We start from the raw sequence: 20,240 nt of genomic DNA, 5'->3' as shown, positions 1-20,240 counted from the left end.
TGCAGGTTCCTGCTGAAATGGCAGGTATGGGCGCTCTTGAAAGTACATGCAGCCACTGCACCTTCAGTTAAAAGCCTTGTAAAACAGCTAAGCCTTAGCACTGTGGCAAGCCCTGAAAGCGCGAAGTCACACTGCTGCCTGATTTTCGAGCATCAGGCAGGAGAGAGGCTCACCTTGCAACGCAGGTTGCAACAGCGCCTGGGCGGTGCGAGGTTTGGTGGGTTCAATTCACCCTGTGGTTTTGTAATCCAGGGGGTGTTGCACTGTCCGCTGAGATGGCATCTGCCAGGTGTTGGAGGTTGATGCTGAGGGGTAGGTGGGTCGCAGCCTTGTGCATCCCCAGCTCAGGGACTCCAGGACAGCTGTTGTAGTAGATTTCTCCAGCCTTTCTGCAGAGAGTTACCTTCTTCACGCTGAGAGTGCAGCAGCAGTAACCAGACTGGTGCCGGGGGGCTGGCTGCTCTCTTGCAGCCCTGTCACACCAAAGCATCCTTCCAGCACTGCAGTGAAAGAGCAGGCAGGCTGTGTCCGAGCTCAGACCACGTGCATGCGTTTCAGTTGTATCCTTGAGGAGACAGTCCAGAGCAAAGCCTACAACCTGATTTTCTTTCTTTTCAATTAAAGGCAAGTAGCGAATCTGAAAATGACAGCCCAAAAAGAAGAGGCCAGAAGCAAATGAAAAAACCGTAAGTTTCTAGGGAAAGGGTTTTGAATGGTGATACTTGGCTTTGTTTTGTTTTTCAGAATGGTAGTATTTGATTGATTGCTAGGTGTTGTCAACACGGTGAGCTTGTAAAATAAGTTCTTTAATATTTCCAGTAATAATAGTTCGGATGACTGAAACTTCAGTATGAATATGGATCTACAGATGGGTAGAATTTCCCAACTTTTCTTTCATTTATATTTTCCCACTTGCCTGTGATGGAATCTGGACAAGTCAGGTTCGCTTTCTGTTGTCAGTCTTCCAGTTCTCCGTCAGGTTACTTACTCTCCTTCGGATGTACTTAAAATAGTTTAACCCCTTCTCCATCCACCTTTTTGATTAACAGAGAATAAGAAGTCAAATTATTGTCCTCTTTTATCTTTTATAACCCTCTATTAAAACAAAAGAACTTCCATAAAGGATATTTTGGATGTCTGATCACCATAACCGAGTTCACCTACAGTCATATTTTACTGCTCTTTTCCATCTAAGTACCTTTTTGTTTTTCCAAACACTAAAGTGAACTGAAGGGGCTACAAGTTGCCTGTTGGAGAGAACTTACACGGCCACATGATCCTGCTCCCTTTCTCCTGTTTCTTGTCTTTTAATTTTTCATTTAGTTGTACACATCAGTGCAGGAGGGAAGGTAATAAAGCACAGGTCCTCCCTGTTGTAGTATGGACCTCTCTGGGCAAGGGGAATAATCCCTGTGGACTCTCCATGTCCCCTTGGAGAGAGGAGGGGCTCCTTCAAAGGGCATTTCAGAGCTGCAGCTTTGCTCTGACCTGTCCACGGAGAACATGCTTCCTTCCACTAATGGTACAGTATGATTTGCCTTCACACTTGGAAACTTTAATTGCCTGAATTTGGATGGCAGGAGACTTCTTGCTCCATTTTCCAGGCTACAAGGAAGTCATATAACTGTGCACATTGTGGCTTGTACGCCATAAGTGAAAGTGAGCACTTCTCTTAAGATTTTTCCAGCCCATTTCAGAAACAGAAAAGAAAATTAAATAAATCAAAGCACTTTTCCACCCAGCTGTAAGAAGTACAACTCTGCCACAAGCACTGTTGTAGTATGTGTTAAGAGCCACTCTTACTCAAGATACGCTGCCCAATACCTGAACTGAAACCTAGGTGACTGAGGCTTCTTCCTAAAAGCAGACAATCACACCATAAAATCACCCGTGCATTGCACTGGCCAACCGAGAGTGCGGTTTTGACCTTTGCCTCGTAACTGTGGCCTGCTAGCATTAACCTAGACGGCTTGGGTGTCTGTTTATCCAAGTATTTGTGTTGAAATCCGATTGCCCTTCGTGACCTACATTTCTGACTCTAGAAGTAAATGGAAAAGAGATGTTTCTGGTGAAGAGGAGGATGAAGATGGAGGGGAGCAAGGCACCAGTGGAGAGAGTGAGCCTGAACCGAAGAAAGTTAAAGCAAGAAGACCTGCTCAAAGGAGGTAAGGAGCGGTTGGTTCAGTCTTGTCTGTCTTTCTGCATGTCTTTTCTGCCTGTGCTTGGCAGGGAGGTAATCTGTAGTTGTCACTAAATAATGTGGTTTTATTTCCTGCGATATTGCCCTTCTTTACAACCTAGTAAACCTAGGACCTAGTTACTGTCTTTACCTATTTCATGCTCCAGTGAGTGATGCATTGGGTTTTGTGGTAGTTAACAGCGACTGTGTCTCTAGGAGTCCAATATTTGAGATTCATGCTTTCTTAAAGATTTACTAAAATGGATCTTCATGTAAAACACGCTGTATTATGGCTTTATTAATTCTGATTTTAGAACAGTGGCCAAAACCAATGTTAAAAAGCCTCACAAACCCCTGCGTGGGAAGAAGAGAAAGAGGCCAGACTCATCTGAAGATGACGATGATGACGAAGATGATGAGACTCCCAAGAGACAAACTCGCCGAAGAGCAGCCAAAAATGTCAGGTATCAACAAGTGTGGGGCTGCTTGGTGATGCGGGTTGGCTGGCTGGGGAAGGGGGGGCACCAGTGGGCCCTGACTGCCCGTGTGACCCTGCAGAGACCCTGCCCTCCCCTGCAGGTAGCTCTTGGCAGAGATGTGATTCTTTTGATGGGTTCATGCTGCAAACACAGGACTTCTCTTTACCTTGTTTTGCCACCTGTAAAGGAGGAAATATTTACCAGTCCCTCTTAGAGAAATGTGAGGAGGTTTGCATAATGTTTCTAACACACTCTCAGATGAGATGAAGAACTGCAATTAATAGATCAAAATGAGTGAAAGGGAGCATCTGTGCTCGACTGGACCAAGTGTCTGGAAGTGGCTGATAGGTACTGTCTTGGGACAGAGTATCAAGACATGGTGGAGGTAAACCATTATCCGTTCCCCAGTGTGCCTTCTCACCTTTTGGCAGTCCTAATAAAGGACTTGCAAAGAGCCACTCAAATAATATTTTTTGGTAGTTAAACGCTCATCAAAGATGAGAAGTTTAGCTCCTAGGGTGGTATAGGCACCCACGTAGCCTTTTGATACTCTGCAACCTCCATTGTTAAACATAAAATAATCTTTCATTGGATAGAGGAGACTTGCTCTGTTGATGACCTTGCTTCTGCTGCAGGGGTTGTTCCATCTCATTATGGAGCATCTGGTGTTGGCCACAGTCAGAAAAACTATATGGACAAGATAGACTATTAGTCTGATAAAGTGTAGCTATCTGAGCGGGGGAAAAACCACTGAACAGCTAAGATAAGAAATGCATGTGTGAATATGCAGTCAACCACAAGATAAATGCTGGAGAGGGTTTGCCCCAGTCCATGCCATTCTCTGTGTTTCTGGACTGGAAAGTCGAGGGCTTTTGATCAGTTTGGGTTTTATCTTGTTCAGTTACAAAGAAGATGATGATTTTGAGACGGATTCTGATGACCTGATAGAGATGACTGGGGAAGGAGCTGATGAACAGCAAGACAACAGTGAAACTATTGAGAAAGTCTTAGACATCAGGCTTGGAAAAAAAGGAGGTGCGTAGTTCTGGAAAAAGCCTTTATTTCTAACGTCAATCATGTGCAATCACAGTTCCTCTTGAGCTGGTGCAATGCTGTTGCAACTTCAAAGTGGGGCCAAGGGTTTCAGCACTCTTTACCCTTTCCTCTAGGCCTCTTATTTATGTCTTCCAGCAGCTTTTGTAAAATGCACTATTGAAAAATCTAAAACGTCAAGTTTATGTGCTTGGCAGCTTTCATTTAGGGTGCATACATTTTAAAGATGCAGTCATTGTTCTGCAGTTCTTGCTTTTCCCTTCTTTGAAATACAGCATAAATCTTCTAGTAGAGTCAGTTTTCGTAGCTCCATTGACAAGGTCATAATGAAAATAAAGCCGATGTTTTGTTCTCGTAGCCTTACAGAAGTGTTTTTGTAAAACTGAATGGTTGTGAACATTTTCAGGAGACCTTTGAATTATACTTAAAGGCGTTTATAACAGAGAGACTTAAAAAGATTCTGTTATATAGAAAACTTCTGTGTGCCTGTCTTATGGGGTTGCAGAATCTGTAGGATATTCTTTGTGCTGTCACAAAAGATGTATTAGAAAAATAACTTTCTGCTCTAATGCAGTTCATGTCCAATACACGATAGCAAAGGTACTGACTGCAGCCTGATTTCTTTTGCAGCCACTGGTGCTTCCACTACAGTGTATGCAACTGAAGCCAACGGCAACCCGAGCGCTGACTTTGATCCTGAAAAGGATGAGGGAGAAGTTCAGTACCTGATCAAATGGAAAGGCTGGTCATACATCCATAGCACATGGGAGAGTGAAGAGTCCCTGCAGCAGCAGAAAGTGAAGGGCCTGAAAAAGCTGGAAAACTTCAAGAAAAAAGAGGAGGAGATCAAGCAATGGTATGCTTTACTTCAACCAGTGATTCGGCCTTGGGAAAATCTTTTTTAGGAGAGGTTTGCGGAGTCATGACTGAGAACATTTGATTTCTTCTTGAAAAGCACGTTTCATCCAAAGCAACTGTTTTCAGGGCACAACGCTCACATCTCTCTTTGCCTGCTGATGAGCATCCTCCCTCATAGAGGTGATGTCCGTGCTGTGGTCTTGAGAGAGGAAGGGACACAAAATCCACAATATTGCCACAACCCAGGCTTAAGAGTTGGGGTAGCTGACAAAAAAAAAAGTGGTGCCCGCATTTACTTGGCCCTGGAGGTGACACGAGGGCTTACAGCCTTATTGACTCTTGCTAATTGTGGGCTTATCTGTGTGCAAGTTTTGGCATCAGTTTATGTCCAACCTCCGCGGGAATTGTAAGGGGAGCTATGGTGTGTTTCCAAAGTGTTAAAGCTGGAGTAGCAGCTTCCATCTGTGACTCTGGTATTGAGGCTGATTCTTGCTGCAGTATAAGGCATCACTTAATAAGGAGACAGTATGAACATCTGTGACGTTCGCTTCTCAGTAGTGATTTATAGTTAATAGTTTAAGAAACATATAAGCAGTAGTGTGCTTCAGTAACTTGTCTGAATGACAGGACCGTATAGGAAAGTAGAATTTCTATATGTGGCCTCAGAAGCATTATAGTGTGTTTTTGTTCTGGATTGTTTTTGCATCTAGGCTGGGCAAGGTATCACCTGAAGATGTAGAATATTTCAACTGCCAACAAGAGCTAGCTTCAGAGCTCAACAAACAATATCAAATTGTGGAGAGAGTAATTGGTAAGTGGACCCAACACTTTTGTAAAGGGGTGAAGTAGGAGTGGGAACTTTAATAGCTAGTGACAGCAGAATGACTGTATGGCACACTCTTCTTCCTGGTCCTTCAGTATCTCCAGAGAAAGAAACCTGGTGTTAACTGTATTTCAGTGTATGAAATCCACGGGTTTGAACAGGAGAAATGCAGGTTTACAAATCAGTCACTCTCCTTGCCTGAAGTGTGGGATGATACGGTAGTTTCCAAGAGGATGTTGAGGTTGCTGCTGCTGAAGTTCCTCAACTTCAGCCCTTTGGATGCAAGGTGTTTGCATCCAAAGCAGCAGTACAGGTCTGGCTTGTATGAGGACCGCTTTATGTGACGTGGTTGAGGATGTGGTTAGGCTGCAAGGCTGCACAGGGGTGAGATTTTCATGATCGCTACTAAAAATAAAACTGGGACTTCCTGAGCACTTCAGTAATACCACAGTCATGTCAGTCATAGGTGCCAGCATCCAGTTTCTTTGGGATTGGCTTGGAGAGCTATTTAACCCATTTCCAATGCAATTCCTGTAAAAACGGGTGGGGTGTCTGGCAGAGGCAGCCTGCCTGCCCTGCTCCATCTGCTGGCTGCCGGCACTCCAAACCCTTCCTTCCCTTCTGTCTCCACACACAGCTGTGAAGACCAGCAAGTCTGCCACGGGACATTCGGATTTCCCAGGTAAAGGAGTGTTTTTTGGTCCCTATAAACTTTTCCTACTGGTTGAGACCTGTCTTGTGGCTGTATGGGTGGTTCGGACTGCCCCTCTGTGAACCACTCTTGTGGTGCAGCCACAGAACCACAGTTGCTGAGGTTTGGGCTTTTTTGCATATTTTGCAGCAAACAGTCGCAAAACATCCTCAAATGACCCGGAATACCTCTGTAAGTGGATGGGGCTGCCCTATGCCGAGTGCAGCTGGGAAGATGAGGCTCTGATAAGCAAGAAATTTCAGCACTGCATTGACAGCTTCAACAACCGCAACAACTCCAAAACCATTCCCACCCGGGATTGCAAGGTTTGCTTAATTCTCTCCTGTTGCTGGGTTTCTTCAGGCTGGGTGATGACACGAGCGGTGGGGATGTGTAATTTTGTAAGGACAAATGCCAGAGACCATTTTCCTATCCTCCCACCAGTGTTTGAATGGTTGTTTGCCTTTCTTGTATTGTACTTCAGGCAGAGATGTGAACCCCTTTTAGTTTGATTTACTCCTTGCACAGTGAGAATGTTCCGTCCCCCCGGAGAGTGGGAGTCTTCATTAACCCTTGCAAAGTGCTTCCTCCTCAGAAGGAGCTGCAGCAGAAATGCAGAGTTTTAATATCAGTTGGATCAAATAACAGCGTACCTGGGAAAAGATGCAGTGGAGGAGAGGGATGGAAATAATGGGAGAAAACCCAAAAGAGGACAAAAAAGAAAGCAGAGTTTATTCCATCTGGTGTGCATTATGTACAGCTTACTGCACTGCTGGGGAGGCTCACGGCCCTGGTCGTCAGAACCAGAGGACAGCAGGCAGAACGTAACACTGTGGAGCTGTTATCTGAAATGCACACAATAAGCACTGGCTAGGAAAACGTGGACGGACTTTAACCGAGAAAATCTGCTGAATTGATAGATTTCGTTGCTGAATTTTCATTACTTAATTTGTCTTTTTCATCAGCGGACTTACGGCAGCATCTTTTTTTCAGGTATTGAAGCAGAGACCAAGGTTTGTTGCCTTGAAGAAACAGCCTCCTTACATTGGTGGGGAGAACCTGGAGCTGCGAGATTACCAGCTGGAGGGCCTCAACTGGCTCGCTCACTCGTGGTGCAAGTACGTACAGATGCTATGTATGTGGTCTTCGTTTTATGTCTCCTGGTTTTTGTCCCAGTAGGACATGACCCTCTTGTTTTCACCTGAGGTCTTTACCCAGCCTCCTTCTGCAGCTTGAAGGATTTTGAATGTTAACACACCCAGCTGCATTGCAGACACCGCAAGCAGGAGCTATCTGAAGCGTGAACTTAAGAAACCTTGTGTGAAAACAAAAAGCATTTGCCCTGGCTGGGCCTGTTCACGTGCTGGACTTGACTGTGGTGTCAGCCTACTACATATCAGCCCTCATTTTCTGTTGCCTTAACTGAAAAAAGGGGTTTCTGGCTCAGCATGCTTATACACTTGTTGAAGTCTTTGAGAAACGTCCATCCAAAATTAGGCCACTCACTCTCTTCTCCCTTTGCTTTTGTTTTTGCAAGTTATTGTGCCATGTGCAGTCTGGCTGTCCCTGGGATCCACTTGAAAGTCTTCAGATAAATGTTTTTGCACTGCCCCCTTTCTGTCCTGGTGGATTGCTATTCATGCTGGTGCACAGTGAATTAGTAGTGGGGGAAACGTGCACTCAGGCAGCATTTCTGTTCTTTCTCAGGAACAACAGCGTGATCCTGGCTGATGAAATGGGACTGGGCAAGACGATTCAGACAATATCATTCCTGTCGTACCTCTTCCATCAGCACCAGCTCTATGGCCCGTTCCTGGTGGTGGTGCCCTTGTCCACTCTCACCTCGTGGCAGAGGGAGTTTGAAGTGTGGGCACCTGAGATAAATGTGGTGGTTTACATCGGAGACCTCATGAGCAGGAACATGGTGTGTAATCGGAAAGCAAAGAGTGTGGGGTTGGGTAGAAATGCTGGGTGCAAAACAACAGCTTCTGTGTAACGTGTGACGTGTTCTGCTGGAGAGGCTGGTAGAGAGTACTGGCAGTACTGCAGGGGCTGGAGCTGGTGTAGCTGAGCACACGGGTGTAATTCACTGCTGCAAGGACTTTTCTACTTTTCTAACTTATTTCCTCTCTTAGAGTGAGCACAGGAGTACTGGCTTCTCTCAGAGAGTCTGGATAATACCACTCTTGTGCTGGGCTGAAGTGTGCTGCAGTAAGAAGTACAGCAGTATAAAAGTCCTTGCTTCCTATATGCTTAATTATTCACGTGACAAAGCACACAAATGTTGTGAGTCTTGCGGTGTCGATAGTGAGATGATGCGTACATTTGGCAGACAGGGTAATGTCACAACAGCAAGTTGTTTGACCTTATTTTTTCACCTGTGCGAGGGCAGTTGAACCATGTGTGCTCTAAAGCAAGCTGCTCCTTGGGCACCCCGAGCTCATCAAATGGCACCTTGAACACGAGGGTTTTGGACTTGGGGTTGCTGGCTATAGCTACATCAAAATAATGATTGCTAACTTTTCTTTTGGTAACAAAGTTAACGTTTGTCTCCTCTCGCCTCTCACAGATACGTGAATATGAGTGGATCCACTCTCAGTCTAAAAGGTTGAAATTCAATGCACTTATTACAACGTATGAGATTCTCCTGAAGGATAAGGTGAGTAATGCTTCAGGGATGTTTTTTAGACTTTCTTTTGCTTGCAAAGGGGGAAGCCAGGCCCTAGCTAGGGGGCTTCACCTCTTTCCTCTGTAGTGCTGGAGAACATACAGCTACTGTTTGCTTTTGCTGCCAGTAATGCAAAGGGAATGTGGGACACCTGTTACAGTGTTTTCGCTCTTGTACTGCACAGTTGTGGTGTTATTTTTACTTGTAAAACACCAGGCAGGGATTTTACCTGGCTTAATTTAGGCTAGTTAAGAGGACAAAATATTACACTGAACTGCTGGCCACAGTGTAAACAATACCTGGATTTTTACACTTCGAAGAAATCTGTCTGCTTAGGAAATGCTCATCATCCCTGTCAGTGCATCACTGAGTCCTAGCAGAAAACAAAAAAGCTTAATACTAATGTAAAAAAAAAAAAAAAAAAATCAGAACTCAGATTACCTTAACTTTATAGGCTTGTTTGTCTGCTCTCCTGCTGCTGCTCCAGTGCTACAGCAGGGCCGCAGGAGCATGGAGAAAAGGGAAGAGTAGGGGGCTGGGGGAGGACTCTGCTTTCTGGGTGAAGCGAAGGTGGATTAAAATAGATATACTTGCTGAAAGACTGTTGGATACGGCAGGAGTGCTATACAGCAGGAGCGCTATACAGCATGGCTACTTTTCACCTTTCCAGGGAGGCAAAACTAGCGTGGGTGCCTTGGTCACCAGATTTTGTGAACAACAAACTCTGTGAGCCCAGCTCCTTTGGTGGGTCCAGCACTGGGGCTGGGGCAGGACATCCTGGAAAGCAAACACTGCACTGCTTCCTGGCCATGGAGAGAGGGGCATGTGCAAGGTGGTGGGGCTTGTCTGACCCTGTGTCTCCTTGGGGGCTGTTTTTTTTTTCTTCTTTCCCTCCAGGCTGTTTTGGGAAGTATTAACTGGGCCTTTCTAGGCGTGGATGAAGCCCATCGGTTGAAAAATGATGACTCTTTGCTGTATAAAACATTGATTGATTTCAAGTCCAACCACAGGCTGCTGATTACCGGTACCCCACTTCAAAATTCACTCAAAGAGCTCTGGTCCCTGCTGCATTTCATCATGCCAGAGAAGTAAGTCTCCTCCTGGTCCTTTAGAAAATACCTCCGTGTCCATTCTTGTTTGTTAACTAGGCTCAAGGGAGTGCATAATAGCGGAGATCCCTGAATTAAATCCTTGAATTAAACTCAGTGGAGTTAGAGCAACAAAAGGGGAACAGACACGGGTGGGGAAAATCAGAGATTAAATGACTAACACAAGGAATATTTCTGGCAGCAGATTGAATGAGGAAACCTAATACATGCCTTTCAAATCTCTCTGCTGTCTTAGAGCCATCTCTAAAAAGCTAAACTTGTTTTAAGCAATCATCTCAACCATCTCTGAGGTTTCACTGTGGTTCAGCCACCCTCGCCAACCATTTTACGACAGTCTCTGGAAGTATTGCTTGAGGATGGGGCTGTCTAGCTGATCGTGTGTCTGCATTGTAACAAATGTTTTCTTTAAAACAAAATGGGCTATGTGCACTGCTAAGGCTTAGACAAGCATGCCCCAAAGCTTGCTAAAATTATACTTGACTCCAAAAAGAGCTGTCCCCCAAATTCTTTGGATCACAGAAAGTGTGAAGGATAGGGATGAGGTCTCCCTAGCGGAGGAGAAGAGCAGATATCCACATTGGAGGAAGCAGCCATCCAGAAGAGCCTTCAGAGCAGTGTAAAGCGTAGTACTGTTGCCAAAACCCTGCTGAGTGAAGGGCACTGGGGAAAGTTCAGAAAATGCTGCCAGGTGAACATCAGCAGGAGGCAGCGGAGCAGAATACTGGAAAGCTTGGGATTTTGGGCCCTGGGAGTCAGCGTGGAGCTCAAGGACAAGATGTTAGGAAGGCACCTAAGGACAGAGAGCTTCTGGCTTTGCCACCAGTCTGTTTAGTTAGCCAGAGCAGAGTGAACCTTTTGTCCTCCGCCGTGTTTCCATTAAACTGGTGATCTCCTGTCTTGTGCAGTAGGAGCATATCCAATAGCTGCTGTTTGGTGCAATAAGACAAGGTATTCAGACCCTTCTCTGCTCCTTGTTTCTGTTGCTAGGTTTGAGTTCTGGGAGGATTTTGAAGAGGACCACGGGAAAGGTAGAGAGAATGGCTACCAGAGCCTTCACAAGGTCCTGGAACCATTTCTCCTACGCAGAGTGAAGAAGGATGTGGAGAAATCTTTGCCAGCCAAAGTGGAGCAGATCCTCCGGGTGGAAATGTCTGCTTTGCAGAAGCAGTATTACAAGTGAGTGATTTATTATGTTCCTGGGAGCGCCAGTAGAAGTGGGCACATCTTTCTGTGTGCCTTGGGAATGTGTTCCAGTATACTGTGTCCTTCAGAATGCAGTGTGGCAGCCATCACCTGTAGTACCAGGAGCTTCCCAGTAGGTATCTGAGGTAGGATAGTTGGTAACTTTTCTTCTAAAAGAGCATCTGCAGACCACTGGGGGTGCTTTTGTAGAGTGATACAATTCAGCTGGCTGGCTTTTCAGGACAGAGGCTATGTCTTTCCTGGGGGAGTAAAGCTCCCCACAAAGTTGTGGTGCTGTTTAATATTAAGCTGTAATAATGTCAATTGGAAAGTAAGATCAGGGTTTTTAGTGAGGTAACAGCAGTTTCCTGTAGAAGTAAAGAGAGATGGAGGGAGGGAAGTAGACTGATGCTTGAACAAGGTGTCCCCGAAGGTTTTGTCCCTCCAAGAATCCAGCATGCCCACTCTGCACTGTGAAATGACGTGGTCTTTTCATTTTCCTGCCTGCAGGTGGATTTTGACACGAAACTACAAAGCTCTTTCAAAGGGAACGAGAGGGAGCACATCTGGTTTCCTGAACATTGTGATGGAATTGAAAAAGTGCTGCAACCATTGCTACCTTATTAAACCTCCTGAGGAAAACGAGAGAGAGAATGGCCTTGAGACCCTGCAGGTGGGTCTTTGGTTACCACCTTTTTTCCTTAACTTTCCTCTGTCTTCTGGCCTCCCACCAAGAATGAGGTCTGGTGAAGCTTTAGCTTCTGTGGCATTTCCATTAGAAATAGTTCTCACAGCTAAGCCACTTGAGTCTAGAGCCCTTTGCTTCCACTGTAGGCAATGTTTTGTGGCCACCTAGAGTGGGAGTTGTATGCAATGTAAGATCTGTCTTGCATGATTCATTTTGTGCGTGGCCTCTGCTGTGTAAATCCAGATGATCTAATCAGAGATGTATGGGAGAAGCATGACCCCAAAAGAACCAGATCTCTGCATGTGTCTGTGTAACGGACATAAGGGTGAGATTGAAAAGCATCAGCTGAAATGACGGTTACTTGTTCAGTCTCTGATCAGGAGCAGTGGAAAGCTAATTCTTTTGGACAAGCTGCTGACCAGGCTGCGGGAGAGAGGCAACAGAGTGCTGATCTTCTCCCAGATGGTGAGGATGCTGGACATCTTGGCAGAGTACCTGACTATCAAACACTACCCTTTTCAGGTGAGAAACATCAGCGTGGAAAAGCGGGGTTCACTTGAAAACTTGAGAAAATGCCAAGGGCGGCGGGAGTCACAGCTTCCCAGAGATTGCTTGCTGGGATTACAAGTCGCACTGACTGAAATATACTGGAGGGAACTGGGAAGTCCTTTTGTTTCAGTGAAATTTCAGTTTCTCTGCAAAATGCTGCCTCTGACAGGCCCCTGCTTTGGGCTGTGTCCTGTGATAAACCCCGAGGATAGGATAGCCAGCGCAGAGACCCTGGCTGGGAGCCTGTAACGGGAGCTGCAGCGTCACTCTGTGTGACTGTTGCCTGAGCATACCCTGCTCCTACCCTTGCCACACGGTGGGCTAAGGCAGTGCAGTTATTTTTAATTGGTGGCTATTTTTAATGATTAAATGCTGCAGGCAGGGAAGGGGGCTGTAGGGCTCCCAGAACTTGAGCGCAGCGGTTTCTCAAGGCTCCTTTACCTTCTTTCTTTTATCATCGTTGATTTTTCCAGCGCTTGGACGGCTCGATCAAAGGGGAGATCCGAAAGCAGGCTCTGGACCACTTCAACGCTGACGGCTCTGAGGTACCACGGCTGGGGCTGTCCTGCCTCAGGAGGGTCTGGGTGGGCTGCCCGAGCGGCGGGTGTTTATGACTCAGTCGCAGGTTGTGACTGCCAAGAGGGGATTAGTTCAGTTCATTTCTTTTTACAGGACCCCAGATACTTTTAAAGACACAGATATAGCAGTTTTTGCAGCTAGCCATATTGCTTATTTTAAATCTCCTACATCCAAAGAACAGGGCTGCAGGTCACGTCTCCAGAAAGTCCTGAAGAGGCTGGGAAGAGCCAGAATTTAACAATTCTCTCCCCATGGCCTGGAGAATGAGGTGGTTGCTAAATGATTCCACCAGTCTGAAGCTGGTTTTGGATATGAAATGGCAGAGGCAAAAAGGAGATTTTAAGTGTTGGCAGGCAGTGGAGTCTGGTGTTGGATGTGAAAGTCTCCAGTGTAATAGGAGAGGGCACCTCAGACCTCTCGTCTGGGCTTGCTGACTCACGGTGACTGGTGCGAGACACTTGTTTTGTGCCACAGTCAGCCCAGCCGTGAGAAATACCTTTCCTCATTCCACAAGCCCAGACTGGAGGGGGATTCTGGGCTGACACAGGAGATAGATATAGTTAGATGCTTCATGGTTGTGGGAAAATGAGCAAATAAAAGTGAGGAGGAGACAGCTGTGTGGGTGGGAAAGGAGCAAGAATGCCCAAAGAAGCTGCCCTTTCCCCTCTCCTCTCTCCTGGGGGCATTCATGGGGGCTCGGGCATCTGAGCTCTAACCTGGCACCCCGTGCCCTACCCAAACAGTCTGTTTAGTGGCTGATCTCGGTCCCAGCAGGCCTCGGGCAACAAAAAGCATGTGTTTGCCTGCTGCCTTTGTAGGAGTCTGGTGGGCAGCATGGTCTGACCTTCAAAAGGGACTCCAGGGTGCCCTTGCTCTGAGCTGTTTGCATCCATAATGATGGATGCCAGGCCCTTCCTGGAATAGCACACCTTTCACCACTTCCAGCACTGCCTCGCCTTGTGCCAGTGGTGCTCAGCCTGCATGAGCAGGGTGTGTGGGAAGGAAATCCTTTTTCTGTTTTCTTAAGAAGTGACAGAGCCCTCCCTCCATTGCCTTGCATAGCTTTGAAGTCACCATTGCTATTTTACAGCCACAGTGGCTGGCTAACTCACAGATGCCTTGTTTTTCCCCCCTCCAGGACTTCTGTTTCTTGTTGTCAACGCGAGCTGGAGGGCTGGGAATTAATCTGGCCTCTGCTGATACTGTTGTTATCTTTGACTCGGACTGGAACCCCCAAAATGATCTTCAGGCTCAGGCTCGGGCTCACCGGATTGGACAAAAGAAGCAGGTCAGAAGAGTTACCTGAGTTGTTTTCCTGGTGGCCTCAGTGTGTGCATCTAAATGGGCCTCCCACCTCACCAGAGCTTCTGAAAACATGGTCTTTTTGCCCCCAGTCCTGACTCCAGAGCGAGCTGCCAACCCAAGGGAAGCTCGTTTAAAAGCCATGAGACAAAAAGTCAACCCAAATTTACCAGATGCCAGGTCTTTCTGTTGGCTTTGGGTTCTGGGAAGGTTCAAAACCAAGAACCGAACCAAACTTCTCAGCCTAGTGCACTCTATTCTTTCTGGCCCTCAAAAGCTTAGAAAGTAAACATCCGTTTTTACTAGGGTCTTATTAGAGAAGTGAAAAGTTTTATGATAGTTTGGTTTTAGACTGATTGTTTCAGCAGATTTTTACTCTGTCCGTAGACACGCTACAGGATCTGTGATTTTTAACTGGTTCCCCTGAGATTTAAAAAGAATGTGCTTGTTTTTCTTCTAAAACACCACATATAGAACATGAAGAGATGTCAGCAGACCAGTCTGCTGAGGAAACAGCTGAGGGATGCATTGCCGTGTCGACAGAGCGTGTTTAGGTCCAGAAATAGCTCTGGTCTTTTTTTGCCCTTCAGGTTAATATTTACCGCCTGGTCACAAAGGGTACAGTAGAGGAGGAAATCATTGAGAGGGCCAAGAAGAAAATGGTGCTGGATCACTTGGTGATCCAGCGTATGGACACCACTGGCCGGACCGTTCTGGACAACAACTCTGGACGATCAAAGTAAGTGATTGTGACAGGAGGCAGGGATGTCTGGTACAGCATGTGGCATAACCAGCTTCACCTGCTGGTATTTCCCAATATTTATTTGATCGGGTACAGGGCATAAGGCTAATAAATAATGGCCATTGTCATGGATTTGGCTTATGCAAGCATTAATCTGGACACATAGGATAAAGGTGATCAGAAATAAAAACCTAGTTTTAATACATTACTTGTTTTTCCTTCTGTCTTCCTGCCAGAGGTCATCCTGGTCTGAGGGAACCTGGTGGTGGCTGTGGAACAGCTGCCATTGACGGTGACCTCAGACTCTCCCTCCAGTAGATGGAGGTGGTTCCCTTTACAGTAGCTGCCTGTGCTAGAGCAGGAAAGATGAACAGAAAAGCTTTCCAGAGTGCTGCATAGAAAACTTGCTCCTTGCTTTAATTAGGGAAAACTTTGGTACGGTCTTGTGCTGTAGCAGTGCTGACTTAACAGCTCAAGCCACATTTTCTTTCTCACTTGTTCTTGCAGCTCCAATCCTTTCAACAAAGAGGAGCTGACAGCTATTCTGAAGTTTGGAGCTGAAGATCTCTTCAAGGAGCTTGAAGGGGAAGAGTCAGAGCCTCAGGTAGTTTGAAACTGAAATTGCACAGCTGCTTGTAGTCCTTTGCAGGTCTGCATGGGGGATCGTGTGTGTCTGCTTCCTCTTTGTGCTTGCCCTGTGCATGAGAGCAGGTTGGTGAACAGGGCACATCCGAGTCTGGAGAAGCTGAAGAAAGAGAGCTCTTGGCCTTGGGGGATCAGGGGGTGGAGGAGAGCCTTGTTGTCAGAGCTTAAATAGTAATGGCTGCTGAGAGAATCTCTTGGCTCCTAAGGATTCATTAGCTAGTTATAGCACAGCCTGTTGAAAACTTCTCTCCCTGCCTCCTCGGAGCACTTCTTCAGGATCCTTTTTTGCTTGTTCACAGAGGCGCAGGAGTCGGCACAGTGAAGTTAAATAGCTTGCTCTCCCCTGCCTCAGTGCAGCATTACTTGACAGTTTAGTATTGAGTGCTTTGACCAATTCTCTTAATGGCCTGAGTAGCAGAGTTTCCCCCAAGGGAAACAGCCCACAGTTAACATATCTCACTGTCTGGAAATTTTCCCTGCTGCTCAGCCTTGATGTTCCTTATCTCCTGTCCCATCACCCTTACTTATACTCGTTTGTGGCACTTGAGATAGCTCATCCTTGCTCCCGGTGATGACACCTTGCAGATATTTGCACTTTCATTTAGCTCGCATCAGCACAGTGTGTGTTTAGCTATTGCACTCAACAAATCTGTCCTCAAAGTCTCCTATTTCCTGCTGTGCTCGGCACCCTCCACTTCATCACTCTTTCTGACTGGTAGGAGATGGACATTGATGAGATTTTACGTCTGGCTGAAACACGAGAGAATGAGGTGTCCACCAGTGCTACTGACGAGCTTCTTTCTCAGTTTAAGGTACGGACCCGCAGCTGTGTGGATGGGTGCAGGAATGTGGCTCTGCACATCTTGCCGTGGCGGTGAAGTTAGTAACAGACAGGGCAGATCAGGCTCGGTAAGAGGTGACTTGTACAAAGCTGTATGCTGAGGGATTGTCTGGGTTTGGTAGCTGGCAAAATATGTAAGTATTAATTTCATTTCACTTAAGGTGGTTTTGAAGGCTGTGAATAAAATGCGGAATTTACCAAATTTGGAAACAAACCAAATAACTTACAGAGGCTCAGCAGTACTTATTAAACTGCACGTACTTCCTCAAAGGCTCTTAGCCCAAAGATGTGGCAAGAAACCAGGAATGTAGTGACATAGGGATCAATTATTAAGTAGTTATAGAAATGTTGGCAGAATTCCTATGTGGACGGAGTTGAAGCGTAGCAGACAGCTCTGAGGTATGCCTGCCAGGGGAGGGAATTTCTAAAAAGTGTTCCTTTGCTTATAAAAGGTGGCCAACTTTGCAACCATGGAGGAGGAAGAGACAGAGTTGGACGAGCGGTCGCAAAAGGACTGGGATGATATCATTCCAGAGGAGCAGAGGAAAAAGGTGGAGGAGGAAGAAAGGCAGAAAGAATTGGAGGAAATCTACATGCTGCCTCGAATCCGGAGCTCGACTAAAAAGGTACAGCCCATCTTGAGGACCTGAGAGGCAGAAGGCAAGAGCTGGCAAAGGCAACACTCAGGGGAAGCCTTCCTGCCACCTGAGTGCTGCTTTCCGTCCTCCGAAGTTGGTTAGGAGTAAAGCACAGAGGTAGCACACTGACCTCCTGTTGGCATAACGCATCGGGCTCCCTAGCTGGTAATGCAGTGTGAGGGCCCGCGTTGGGTTTGGTATGAATCATCTTGTCTTAGCAGAAAAAATGCAGAGAACCTGTAGTGAGCACAGGGCAAGTTTTCCAACTGTATAGTGCAGATTTTACTCCACTGTATGCCGTTTTCTGGCTGTTTCTTTTCCTTGGGTGCTCTAGCTGCCTGGAATGCTTTTGCCTAAATGTGGCTTTTGCAGGCAGAAGAGATGGTGTCTTTCCAAATTCTTCTTTTAGGTGATTGGATCTACCCCAATCCAACAGAAAGCAGACTGTGCAAGGAAACTCTTCTGGGATATGGGACTTTAAGGGGTTATGAACTGTGCTCTGGGATGAGCTGGGGGAAAACATTTAAGTTAAAGGTAGCGAGAAGGGTAATTCGTATCAGATGACTCCAGATTCATTTCTGAGATGTCCTGATTTTCAAAAGAGTCTAAGGGGCTGTGGCACAAAACCATGGTAATCAATATGTTTTAGTGTATCTTATACCTTAATAAATCAAAATGCAGTCGTGAAACTTCTGGGTAGAAGGCTGTAAAGGGAAGGATGGCCACCTTAACACCCTTAGCTAGCTGGAAACTACAAGACAGCCTCTCTGGGTTGGTTACGTGGGCTCCTGCATCTTCAGGAAGAGATGCTGAGGTGTTTTACAGTTGGAACATTAAACAGTGGCAGCTCATGGGAGGGACAGAAAAGGTTGGCAGATTAGCAGCTTTAACTGTACTGCTGTTTTTCTGGTACATACAGGCTCAGACGAATGACAGTGAATCAGATGCAGAAACTAAGAGAAGGCTTCAGAGGTCATCTGCATCAGAAAGTGAGACGGACGATACTGATGATGAGAAGAGACCAAAGCGCAGGGGGCGTCCTCGGAGTGTTAGAAAAGATACTGTGGAAGGATTTACTGATGCTGAGATCAGGAGGTCAGTGCTGAGCGTGAGACAGTTCAGAAAACAAATACAGAAATCCCATGCAGGTGGAGAAAACCCCTGATTAGTCCAGGAATTGTTCTCCTGTAAGCACGTCAGTAGTTGAGGTGTAGAGCTGGTTCATTGGGCCAGCTTCTGCACCTTTGTGTAATTCAGTTTGCTCCCAGCTGATGACCTTAACATTCAGGTCTGTGCAAAATGGACTGGATTGTCTTTAGTAGGCTACTTTAGTGAACCTGCTAACTTCCTGAAATTAGTCCTTTTTGTAAGTGCCCTTCCTGGGCTGAGTGGATTGAGCTAATTCAGTGTTACACGTGAGGTCTTAGGTGCTATGGGACACAGCTGGAAGTGCAGGACTCTGGCCTTCCTGACGTTTTTCTGGCAGTAGTCCTGCTGATTTAAGCTTTAAGTGAAAGACAAGCTCTGGCAAAATGACTCCATGAGAAGCCACTGGTCCTGTTTATCCCAGTGGTTGTGTGTCCTCTTCTGCGCTGTCAGTCCCTGAAGTGAGCTGCAGGCTGAATTCCAGAGCGTTACTTTCTTCTCGTATCTTCTGACTCTTGAGCTTTCCCAAATGTCTTTGCTTATGGCTCTGCCCAGATACCCAACCAAAGATGGAAAAGAGAGAGTTGTGACTTGACTCTCTCCATCTCTGAGTTAATGTGTTTTTTAACAGGAGGTTGGTCAGACTTTTTGGATTGTGGAAGCTGCCCCATATCCAGCCTGAAACCATAGAGAAGGAAGGAGGTGTTGCGATGTGAAATATATCAGCCATTTAGTTATTGTGATGTAGAACCTGAAAGAGCACAAGATGAAAAAAAAGAAGGGGAAAAAATTAACTAATTTTAAAAATGTGTAGTTGAAGCTGTTGGGTCTGCTCCCAGCACAAGGCACTGTTCAGTTGCAGCAACGGTGCCTGACTCTTGCCCTGAAGTTGTTAGCTATGGCAGTGATTTTCACAATAAAAACAAGACGTAAAAATATATAGCAATTTTTGTCTGCAAACCTCTGTGATGGATTGCACCACATTTGGCTCTTCTGTAATGGGTTGTTACACTTGTAGCCTGAGCGTTAAAAATACTGATGGCATTGATTTAATGCCTCTCTTCTCCTTGGAAAAATGAAGTTAATTACCAACATGGTGTGAGCCAATACTTTTAAAAATTTTTTTTACACTACAGTTATAACTCTTTCTATTTTTTTTTTTCTTTTCCCCGTCATCTGTCAAACATTCACAATAATGTTGTGTTCTTCTCCAGCCAAGGTCACAAAACTCTTTTTGGGGGCTAATGGATTAGGCTTCCCAGTGCTGAGTGATGCTTAGCCTAATCAGTATGGAATGCAAGGTTGATAACATGGCAGGCTGTAATTAATATGTTCAAGCATATTTGTGATATTGGAGACCTACTTTTTATGGCAGTTGGTTTAGTTTTTGTTTTCTCTCTCTTTTTTTTTTTTTTTTTTTTTTTTTTTTTTTTGCTTAGGTTTATCAAGGCTTACAAGAAGTTTGGACTGCCTCTTGAACGGTGAGTCCCAGCCTGGGCTTGCACCAGAGGGGAGTCACCGGGGGGATGTTGTATTCGTGAGCACAGCCATACACACATTGCTCTGGGTGTTTGATACAACCTCCATGGACAGCACAAAGCCTTGCTGTCGTGTGATCGGTAACGCTAGCACTGCTATGCAGCCCCTCATGTCTCGGTTGATGGTGCTGATGAATGTTGGCCAAAAAACAGCTAGAGCAGTAGTGGTGCTGGGCTGTACACAGCATCATCCTGCTGGCAGAGTCTGGCCCTTGGGGCATTTCCAGTCTGCCTAGAAAGGAGAGGTATCAGCTGTTTGAACAGCAAATGCTACCCAAAACGCTTGCCAAGCTTCTCTGTGTGTGTTAGTTTCAAGAATGAATTCAGAGCGTCTTTCTCTCACTGCCATATCCCTCTTGAAGGGAAGAGAGGCGCACGTCATCCTCGAGCGGGGGTCTGCAGAGCGCTGCATGAGTGCTGTGACCTGGTGTGAAGGAGGGAGGGAGACGGGCATGTCTGTTGGGTCTGGAAAGCTGTAGCCCTTGTTGAGGTCTCAGAGCTGAGGCAGGGATCCATATATGTTGTATGAG

The 20,240-nt window shown here is 46.0% G+C and overlaps 1 protein-coding gene across 22 annotated transcripts in view; it reads left to right on the top strand.

The window, feature by feature from the left end:
- CHD2 (chromodomain helicase DNA binding protein 2) overlaps window positions 1–20,240 on the top strand; it is a 94,744-nt gene that overhangs the window by 64,567 nt on the left and 9,937 nt on the right. For 18 of the 22 annotated variants that reach the window (XM_055716424.1, XM_055716422.1, XM_055716421.1 and 15 more), the window contains 23 exons: window positions 625–686; window positions 2,043–2,165; window positions 2,494–2,643; window positions 3,560–3,693; window positions 4,342–4,567; window positions 5,280–5,380; window positions 6,030–6,074; window positions 6,234–6,409; window positions 7,077–7,201; window positions 7,791–8,007; window positions 8,653–8,742; window positions 9,649–9,839; window positions 10,848–11,036; window positions 11,553–11,715; window positions 12,100–12,252; window positions 12,753–12,824; window positions 13,997–14,146; window positions 14,751–14,899; window positions 15,410–15,506; window positions 16,267–16,359; window positions 16,841–17,014; window positions 17,946–18,121; window positions 19,612–19,653. In XM_055716424.1, coding sequence (XP_055572399.1) covers window positions 625–686; window positions 2,043–2,165; window positions 2,494–2,643; window positions 3,560–3,693; window positions 4,342–4,567; window positions 5,280–5,380; window positions 6,030–6,074; window positions 6,234–6,409; window positions 7,077–7,201; window positions 7,791–8,007; window positions 8,653–8,742; window positions 9,649–9,839; window positions 10,848–11,036; window positions 11,553–11,715; window positions 12,100–12,252; window positions 12,753–12,824; window positions 13,997–14,146; window positions 14,751–14,899; window positions 15,410–15,506; window positions 16,267–16,359; window positions 16,841–17,014; window positions 17,946–18,121; window positions 19,612–19,653 — 3,098 coding nt within the window. The remainder of the gene's footprint in view (window positions 1–624; window positions 687–2,042; window positions 2,166–2,493; window positions 2,644–3,559; window positions 3,694–4,341; window positions 4,568–5,279; window positions 5,381–6,029; window positions 6,075–6,233; window positions 6,410–7,076; window positions 7,202–7,790; window positions 8,008–8,652; window positions 8,743–9,648; window positions 9,840–10,847; window positions 11,037–11,552; window positions 11,716–12,099; window positions 12,253–12,752; window positions 12,825–13,996; window positions 14,147–14,750; window positions 14,900–15,409; window positions 15,507–16,266; window positions 16,360–16,840; window positions 17,015–17,945; window positions 18,122–19,611; window positions 19,654–20,240) is intronic. The other 4 variants (XM_055716434.1, XM_055716432.1, XM_055716438.1 and 1 more) reach the window with 1 other exon arrangement.

The sequence above is a fragment of the Falco cherrug genome, chromosome 7 (genome assembly GCF_023634085.1).
Source record: "Falco cherrug isolate bFalChe1 chromosome 7, bFalChe1.pri, whole genome shotgun sequence".
Classification (NCBI taxonomy): Eukaryota; Metazoa; Chordata; class Aves; order Falconiformes; family Falconidae; genus Falco; species Falco cherrug.
The sequence above is the reverse complement of the archived record's forward strand: the minus strand, read 5'-3'. Positions and strand labels throughout refer to the sequence as shown.